This window comes from Chlorocebus sabaeus, chromosome 7, assembly GCF_047675955.1.
Source record: "Chlorocebus sabaeus isolate Y175 chromosome 7, mChlSab1.0.hap1, whole genome shotgun sequence".
NCBI classification, from domain to species: domain Eukaryota; kingdom Metazoa; phylum Chordata; class Mammalia; order Primates; family Cercopithecidae; genus Chlorocebus; species Chlorocebus sabaeus.
The window spans coordinates 16,532,874-16,542,625 of record NC_132910.1 but is presented as its reverse complement, the minus strand read 5'-3'; the positions used below and the strand labels follow the sequence as shown (position 1 = coordinate 16,542,625).

Genomic DNA, 9,752 nt, shown 5'->3' with positions numbered 1-9,752 from the left:
TACAGGCGTGAGCTACTGTGCCTGGCCATCTGTGTTTTCTTAATGTAACTTGAAATGATTATTCTGTTAATAAATTATCTGCTATATTCATAAATGTTTATATGCAACCTTAAAAAGGTGAGAATCTCACTGTCCATTCCTCTTACATGTAATTGCTTTCATTTGTGAATGGCTTTTCCTTTCTGTTTTATTTGCAAATACATACACATATACATATCATTTCCCCTTTTTTAAAATAAAAATTAACATACTAGGCTGGGCACGGTGACTCATGCCTGTAATCCCAGCACTTTGGGAGGCTGAGGTGGGCGGATCATGAGGTGAGGAGATTGAGATCATCCTGGCTAACACGGTGAGACCCGTCTCTACTAAAAATACAAAAAATTAGCCGGGTGTGGTGGCGGGCACCTGTAGTCCCAGCTACTCGGGAGGCTGAGGCAGAAGAATGGCATGAACCCAGGAGGCAGAGGTTGCAGTGACCTGAGATCAAGCCACTGCACTCCAGCATGGGCGAAAGGGCCAGACTCTGTCTCAAAAAAACAAAAAAACAAAAAAAACAAAAACATACTAGGTACCCTGTTCTGCATCTTGCTATTTTTCAGTAATGGCATAATCTTTAGCAAGCTATCTACCCTTTGAGTTGATTCATCTGTAAAATATGAACACTGTGAGGATTAACTAGAAAGATGCATGTAAGGAACTCACCAGAGGACTGGGCAGAGTGAAGCATTTGATATAATAGATGCCACCTCAACACTCCCTACATCCTACTTCCACCTGCAGTCCATGTCGTAAGATGGCTAAAATGTATATCAGACTAACATTCCATTAGACCACTAAAATGCCCATGGGAAGTCAGGAAAGCTCAGATCATACCAGCCTAAATTATTTGTGGCGCTCTCTCTAAAGTAAGTTTTCAGTCGATTCTGATGACTAACCAATATTTATTCTTTGAGACAAATTTGACATAGTCTTGTATATGTGTACATTGGATTCTTCTACTTCAACCAAAATCAAGGGAACAAAATTCTCTTATCTATTCAAACACACTCTTTCATCTATCGAGAAGTCTACAAAGTGCTGTTGGGAGAAACTTTCCTGCTCCCAACTTAGTTCCAGTGTTTGGGGGCTTGCAAATTAACAGATTAATAGAAAAAACATTTATTATATATGCATGCAAGAACACTATAAAGAGTAGCTCTCTGAACAGCAAGGGGTAAGGGTTTACAGATCAGCTTAATGGTATGTGTCTTAAGGCTTCAGAGTGAAACTATGAAAAGTTCTGATAAGGCTTATTTACAATACCTTGGGAGATCCTAGTGCTAAGTGCCCTTATAAGAGGAACACTTGGAGGAGGGTTTTTGGCAGCTGAATTCTCAGTAAGGCCTGCTTTACTCATCAAAGTTTAGCTAAGGCTTTTTTTCTGCAGCTGCTGTTTGTTCAGATATTCTCAAAGTAGACTTGTGTCATACTGATGGGTTGTTGGTTCCTTCATTGCCCTATTTGAAACTTGACATGAAGTTTCATTGACAAGGAGCTGTGCTGATTGCTGTGGAGATAAGGCTGGGTTCAGAGGTTGGGAGTTAAGGGATCTGCGAGATTTGCGAAAGACACGAACATAGATTAGAACAAAGATGAATAAGCAGAAAAGAACAATTAAAAGCACATAGCCCCATGATCTGAACCAGTCTCCCACTTTTGCAAATAGGCCTTCCCAATCAAAAAACGGTCCATTCTTCAGGTTCTCGGATATTTCATATAGATGTTGTATATCAGACATTATTGCTTCCGAATTATTTATATAGAGGCAACACTGTTTGCCAACAGTTCTACAAGCCGTTTGTCGTTGAGTGGTTGGTATATCCAAGACATGATCCTTTTGGGATGCAGAGGCTAAACTGCTAACTTTTGATTGGTGTGCTTCCAAGGTCTGCTTAGTGGCACTGATTTCCTGTTCCATTGCTTTGGAAATGTTTAGAATTGCCTTTTCCAAATCATAAGTTCCCAAACTTGGAAAAAGGGCCCTTATTGTTGAATTGTCCTTGGGGTTGCAATACAGAGGTGGATTGTCTGTGTCTCGTTGGGTGCATCTATGTGGTGTTACTTTATGAATGAAGGATCTCAGGTTTGTAATTTGGCTAGCATTTAAGGTGAGGTATCTGGTGAGGGAAGGTACCAGATACCCAAGTCCACATCGTCCAGACCATTTAGGTGGAAACCCTTTGTACACCCCATTGCCGCATAAAAAAAAGAGGCCAGAGTTGTTCACAGACAAGGTCAGATTGGAACCTGTGAGCCACCAGGTGGGGGTCTGGTGTCCATCATGACCTTTGTCATTAGTTATGTTGGCATCTGCACATCTCCATTTCCCATGTGCCTCTGTCAGGCCATAAGAGCAAAATAGGTTGCGAAATAGCTGGTACAGAAGGCCTTTGGTTTGGTTTTGGCAGCTATAAAGACAGGTGCCATTACCTGACCAGGTCAATCCAGAATTTCGATCTACCCATTTGTAGTCTTGGGTATTGGGTAGACCAATCAAGGGAACAGCTGAGCTGTTCCAGGTCTGGTTAGTGCAACCTGCAAACCAGGAACATTGTCTAGTGCCTAGGCAAACACTTGTATCATAATCATTCCTGGATTCATCTGTAACATCTATAGAGGGCATGAAAGTGCCATCTGTAAAATCAAACCATAGTATTTGATTACAGTATTGTTTAGGTATATTACCTAGGAAGGGTCCAGTGCCATTTTTATTTTCTACACAAAGAGAAAAATTTCCCTCCAATAACCTTACTTGAGCGAAGGATAGACCTTGAGCTTCCATGGAGGCTTCCCAGTGCCGAGTCACTTTACCATAGGAGGAGGTAGAGTGATTCTGTACTTCTGCTTGTGGATACCACACCCTTTCATACATCCATTGTCCAGAATAGGTCCACCAGGTGCTTGCACTGGCAGGAACAAAAATTAGTTCGGGTTGTTCTGCATTATCTAGATGCTCACATAGCCAGCAATTAGACTGATTAGTCAAGATAGATAGTGTTTGGAAAACTGGTGCAAGCAGGTGTTGAGCTTGTACTAGAATTGTCAAAAAAGCAGTAAGGGTTAATTGAAGCAGGGCATAGTTTGAAAGGGAGACCATAGTGGAGGAACAGAGGGAAAACAGGCTAGGTTAAGACAAGCAAACTCCAGACAATGGAGATTCAATGGAAGGGGAGGGTTTTGTTTAAATTTCTAAGACAGAGAATTTTCCAGGTCAGGGAGGGAAGATGTTTCAGCTAGTTGGAGATGGAGACAAAGTTCTTGGTCTGAGATACTGAGTAAAGCTGTCTACTTCATCTGCTCATGGAGCCTGTGAGTAGGTGCTGAAATTCCTCAGTTTGAGGTAACCCATAGGCATGACCTTACAGTTGTCATGGGATGGTCTTGATCTAGCTTGCTGTGGCTTGTACAAATTCAGGAATTTTATTTTGATGGCTGTGTAGGTGAGTAGCACTACTTCATAAGGTCTCTTCTTTTTCCAGGGAGGTTACAATACATCTTTTCTTCTAAAAATGTTGAGATATACTTGATCACCTGGTTGAAAAGATGGCAGGGTCTGTTAGAGAAAGCCACAGATTTTTACCTGTTGAAAATATGCTCCAAGTATACTAATCATTGTATATAATCATAGTTTTGAATTGTTCACTGAAGTCCCCACAATGCTCATTCAATCTATGAAAGTTTTAGAGATGCCAGTAGGCACAGAGTAGCCAAAAACTATTTCAAAAGCAGTCAGTCCTCCTATTTGGAGTATTCGAACTTTTTTGTTTGTTATTTTTTGTAGAGATGGGGTCTCACTTTGTTGCCCAGGCTGGTCTTGAACCCCTGGCCTCAACTGATCATCCTGCCTCAGCCTCCCAAAGTGTTGGAATTACAGCCACTGTACCTGGCCAGTATTCCAGATCTTCATAAGGACCAAGGATAATGCTTCTGGCTGTCTGAGTCCAGTTTATTGACAGATTTTTTTCCTAGAGTTCATTTTATGTTTAGATTTTTATGTTCCACTTGCCTTGAGGATTGAGGATAGTAGGGGGTATAAAATTTTAATGAATATCCAAGAGTTTTGCAAGGAAATGATTTAATTCTGCTGTAAAGTGAGTTCCTTTATCTGATTCAATTCATAAAGGAATGCCAAAACAAGAAATAATCTCAGTTGTTAGTTTCTTTTCCACTGTTATGGCCTTAGCACATCTAGTTGGATAGCACAGTCCATCCATTAAACATGCAGTGAGAACAGTATAAGGCTGGAGACAAATCTATAAAGTCCATTTAGAGTACCATAAAAGGCAATGTGGGTCTCGGAAGACTCTTTGCAGTATGCTTACCATACTCCAGAGTCTTGGTGAGATTTACGAGTACTGCACTAGGAAATAATTTGATCAGAAATGCTATGGATGCCAAGAGCCAACTGTCTTTTGGCTCTTTTGATCATCCTATTCACGTATATGTAAATATCTTAAAATTTTCTGTATACTAATTATGTTCTGATGTTTAGAAAACCTTTCCAGCTGAGGGCCGGGCACAGTGGGACACACCTGTAATCCGAGCACTTTGGGAGGCTGAGCCGGATGGATCACTTGAGGCCAGGAGTTCAAGAACAGCCTGGCCAACATGGAGGAACCTCACCTCTACTAAAAATACAAAAAATAGCTGGTCATGGTGGTGTGCGCCTGTGGTCCTAGCTACTTGGGAGACTGAGGGAGGAAAATTGCTTGAACTCAGGTGAACTGGAGGCGGAGATTCCAGTGACCCAAGATCGCGCCACTGCACTCCAGCCTGGGTGACAGAGTGAGACTCTGTCTAAAAAACAAAACTCAAAACAAACAAACAAAACACCTTTCCAGCTGAGGAGAGACTACCTTTCTTGGGGGCTAGCCAATTCTCAGAGATAACAAGGGACCAACCAGGAGCATGTCTTTGATATACAAACTAATCCAGAGCCATACCTCCTCTATCGGGCCCTTACACACATGTAAGCAATTATCTGTCTGCCTTAATCATCCCACGGCCACATGCTATGCAACTAGGGGACAACCTCTACAGTTTGAAATCCATTGAAATGATTCGAACTAGCCAATCCTAAGCTGTTCACCCTGCCCTGTCTCTTCTTTCCCATGGAGGTTAACACACATCCCTGGCCTTGAGTGGAATGAAATGACCCAGGCCACAAGCATATGACCAGTGGGACTGGAGGGTTCCTTGATGCGTTTGTCACCAAGGCCCGAATCTGGCTCTCTTAATAGAAAGGCAATTGACACTCATGGGCTCACTTAGCAAAACAGCTGCTTCTAATAGGGATTGCAGACTTCAAGAAACTGAGATGCAGCCAGGCACAGTGGCTCACGCCTGTAATCCCAGCACTTTGGGAGGCCAAGGTGGGTGGATCACCTGAGGTCGGGAGTTCGAGACCAGCCTGACCAACATGGAGAAATTCCATCTTTACTAAAAATACAAAATTAGCCAGCTGTGGTGGCACATGCAATCCCAGCTACTCAGGAAGCTAAGGCAGGAGAATTGCGTGAACCTGGGAGATGTAGTGAGCCGAGATTAGGCCATTGCACTCCAGCCTGGGCAAAAAGATGGAAACTCCATCTCAAAAAAGAAACTGAGATGCATGAGCTGTGGACCAGGGAGTACTGCAGGGAGTAGTAGCAAACCCTGTAAAAAAAAAAAAAAAAAAAAAAAAAAAAATCTTAAATCACCCTTTCTTGTGCTGCTTTTAAGGTTAACACAGTGCTTTAAGCAGAAGGGTAAAGTAAGTCTCCATAAAACCCAGAGAAGAGAATGTGAAGCTCCTCTTTGGAGGAGCTGGACTCCTGTCTGGAGTCACAGCTGAACAATTTCCTTACAGTTTAAGCACCTTTGTGATATTTTTACATATCACATATGATGCATTTAAACTTAACCTTAGCTTTGACAGTGCATTAAAACCAAGTGTTGGTATTTGACACTGTAGGCAGTAATGGTCCAGCAAAATAGTGTAAAGACTGCTTTCACCTGAGAACATCTGAAGACTGGCTGACTCTGGTCACACCTCCCAGAACCAGATTTCAATGGGTATGGACATTTGAACTGTTACCTATTTAGGCCATGGAATGTCTCAGGTTACTCAAACTCAGCCACAAATGCCTTGCATCCTGATCTCAAAGGCAGGTGTGCACACTTACCAGCTGGCTATTGCTACCAATGGATTCCCAGTTGTGCTGCCTTTGCCTAACCTCTAAGTGCTCTCCCAGGCACAACCACAGAAACCTTCACTGAGATACTGAAATTAGCATTATCCACCCCACACACCTGTTTTTATTTACTCAGTTTTGACAAGCTTTTCTATGTTTATTGCTGTGAAAACAATGAGATAGCTCTGGGTATTCTAGGACAACTTTCTTCCTCTCAGGTAAGTTCCATAGCATATATATTTTTTTTCTTTTCCCTCAGAGACAGGGTCTCACTCTGTTGCCCAAGCTGGAATGCAGTGGTGCAAGCATGGCTCCCTGCAGCCTTGAACACCTAGGCTCAAGGGATCCTCCCACCTCAGCCTCCCCTGTAGCTGGGACTACAGGCATGCACCACCATACCTGGCTTCTTTTTTTTTTTTTTTTTTTTTTAATTATTTTTAATAGAGACAAGGTCTGGCCATGTTGCCCAGGGTGGTCTCAAACTTCTAAGTTCAAGCGATCCTCTCATCTTGGCATCCCAAAGTGCTAGTATTACAGGTGTGAACCACCACGCCTGGCCTCATAGCATATTTTTCACGTCAGTTGGATCCCATGGCATCAAGCATGCTCCTATGTCCATGTAGTGACCTCAGTTGCCACCCTAATTGACAAAGCCATTAACCTTACAATAGGTTCTCTTATTTACCTTTGTTTCCCATTCTGTGTCAACTCTTAAAGTTCCCTAAAAGAGTGCCTTTCTACTTGACAGACCAACCCCTCCTCATCCTGCAACTCTGTAATGCCCTAAACCTGTACCTCTCCCTGATGGAGAACCCCACTCCACATACACATGATTACAGTCACAGAGTTGGCTTCTAACCCCCAAGAAGACCTCTTAAGACACTCCCTTGAGTCATCCACACTTACTCTGGGCTAGGTGTGGTGGCTCACACCTGTAATCCCAACACTTTGGGAGGCCAAGGCAGGCAGATCACCTGAGGTTGGGAGTTTGAGACCAGCCTGGCCAACATGGTGAAACCCCATCTCTACTAAAAAATACAAAAATTCGCCAGCATGGTGGTTTGTGCTTGTCTTCCCAGCTACTCGGGGGATCACTTGAACTCAGGAGGTGGAGGTTGCAGTGAGCTGAGATAGTACCACTGCACTGCAGCCTGGGCAACAGAGCAAGGCTTTGTCTTAAACAAACAAACAAACAAAAAACAGACTTACTCTGTTCTGTGACAGCTCTTATAAACAAAATTTTCAGAAAGATAATAACTGGCTATGACATAGTGAGCTTATACACAGGCGAAAGAGAAAACATACACTACTTACACTGACTAGATATACCCTGGGACTCTGCCATGTCCTTGGCAGTTTGAAAGCCCCATAGATAATGATGATGATTATTTGAGATGGAATTATTATTCTTACTATTATGAATTGAGATGGAATCTGTTCTCACTGTTGCTCAGGCTGGAGTGCAGTGGTGCGATCTCCGCTCACTGTAACCTCTGCTTCCCGTGTTCAATCTATTCTCCTGCCTCAGCCTCCCGAGTAGCTGAAATTACAGGCATGCACCACCACGCCTGGCTAATTTTTGTATTTTTAGTAGAGATGGGGTTTCACCATGTTGGCCAGACGGTTCTCGAACTCCTGACCTCAAGCGATCAGCCCGCCTCGGCCTCCCAAAGTGCTGAGATTACGGGAGTGAGCCACTGCGCCCTACTCCCCACAGATTCTCGACCTCAGCAGATACTCCCATCACCAATGGGCATATAATTGCTATCCGATTACAGCTATTTATTTTCCTACATAAATTGTTATTATTCATTGCGCAACACTTAGGAAACTGATAGAGTATCTTTATGGAATGGTAGGACTCAGAAAACTGCTAAATGGCAGACAAAAATGGACTCCCTGTCTCTCCTCCACCCAGCTTGCGACCCTACCCTTATCTCTTACTCATGTTTATTGTCGGGCAAATGCCCCACAACCTAAAAAAGACATGGCTACCAAAGAGGGCCAAGCAATTATGCTATGGATTAGACATGGGACCAAATGGACTTCTTTAGCTAGTGTGCTCACAAAGGGCAGACATAGGAGAGGCTCAAGAAAAAATAAAGCATTATACTTACAAGACCTAAAGACAGGAACCATGCCAGCCATACAGGGAACGACACCAGGATGGTCAGTAGGCAGTAGACCACCGTGAGGGAAAGGTTTGGAACACAGCCTCTATTGCCTTCCTGTTAAGCGAGCCGGATTCAGACACCAGGAACCCTCCGGTCCCACTGGCCAGGTGCTCGGGGCTGGGTAATTTCCTCCGCTCAAGGCTAGGAACATACCTGCGCTTAGAACTGAGGCTGCCGCACCTCCGCAGACGTAGAAGACGAATTCTTGGAGCCCAGGGTCTGCCGGGGTTGGGTTCCTGCCGCCGCGCGCGCGACCCGCCCGAAACCCGCTACCAAGTAGCGGCGCGTCTGCCCTGGGGAGGCAAAGCGCAAACTTGTTACCGCGCCGGGACCTGCCCCGGGATCCTCCCAGCTCCTCCGCAGGACGCAGCGCCTGTGCGTCCCGCGGCCCTGGGACTGGCACGGCCTTCCGCCCCCTGGGCCGCCGAGGGCTGCTCTACCCCTCCGTTCTGGCCGCGGGGAGCAGAGGAGCTTGGGGCGGGCAAAGCTCGAGGGGACACTGGGAGAGCCTAGACCCTGCCTGGGAGCACTCCCGGCCAGAGTCCAAAAGGCAGAGGCGCACTCACAGCGCAACTCCTCGGGACAAACTGGCCGACGATCCCCGCCTGGCCAGAAAACCAACAAGAAGGCGCGCGGCGGGAACTGACTGGAGCGGGGACGCACCAGGACCGGGAAGATCCCGGGCTGGGGCGGGGCGGGGCAGGGCGGGGCACCGCAGGGCGGACTGCCGGATTCAGGCACCAGGAACCCACTCGTCCAACAGGCCAGGTGCTCCGGGCTGGGTCATTTCCTCCCGCTCAAGACTAGTAACATACCTGCGCTTTGGGCTTAGGGAAGACTCCGGGCGGGGCGGGGCTGGGAGGGGGGCCGCGGGGCCGGCAGCCAATCCCAGGAAACTTCGGGACGAGGGCAGGACCCGGGCTGGACCGGCCCGGCAGTTGGTCACCGGTGTCCTCGGCCTGCCTAGGTCTGGATCCTGCACGCCGGGTGAGAGACAAGGCCACCCTGCATGAAGCATCCTTCGAACCTCAGGGATCCTGGGCAGGAGAATCGGCTTCTTCAGGCACCTTGCTGGGCCTTGGCCCTCTTGGATCTGGTTCCCTTAGCCCCTCGGTTTCTCCCCTGGGAAGCCTTGGCGATTACCCTCTCCTCCCCTTGGCGCCTAGGCTCTCAGTCACGCGACCGCCTAGAGCCCTGAGCTGTTATTTATGCCGCGTTTTTACTCACTTAAGTATTCAGCACGGGTTCATCAGGTGTGTACTCTGTGCCAGGCAATCTTCTAATCTTAAATGGAAGAAACAAAGGACTCCCTTGGACTGACATTTTTAATGGAGAATAAAAAATCAACACGAAATATAAAAAT

The 9,752-nt window shown here is 45.8% G+C and overlaps 1 protein-coding gene and 1 non-coding gene across 3 annotated transcripts; one reads left to right on the top strand and one right to left on the bottom strand.

Annotated features, from left to right (window-relative positions):
- Positions 1 to 1,373: 1,373 nt before the first annotated feature.
- ERVMER34-1 (endogenous retrovirus group MER34 member 1, envelope) lies at positions 1,374 to 9,144 on the bottom strand. Of its 2 annotated transcripts, XM_007998720.3 has the most exons (4): positions 8,956 to 9,144; positions 8,543 to 8,682; positions 8,333 to 8,443; positions 1,374 to 3,573 (listed from the first exon to the last, which is right to left on the bottom strand). In XM_007998720.3, exon 4 carries the CDS (start codon positions 3,137 to 3,139, stop codon positions 1,451 to 1,453), a length of 1,689 nt encoding a protein of 562 aa, XP_007996911.3. In that variant the 5' UTR covers positions 3,140 to 3,573; positions 8,333 to 8,443; positions 8,543 to 8,682; positions 8,956 to 9,144; the 3' UTR covers positions 1,374 to 1,450. The 2 variants fall into 2 exon arrangements, with proteins under 2 accessions (XP_007996911.3, XP_007996912.3); XM_007998721.3 differs by lacking the exon at positions 8,333 to 8,443.
- Positions 5,750 to 5,873, top strand: LOC119621094 (small nucleolar RNA SNORA26). The gene has a single exon (XR_005237617.2). It is a non-coding gene; the product is annotated as a small nucleolar RNA SNORA26 (small nucleolar RNA).
- Positions 9,145 to 9,752: the final 608 nt, after the last annotated feature.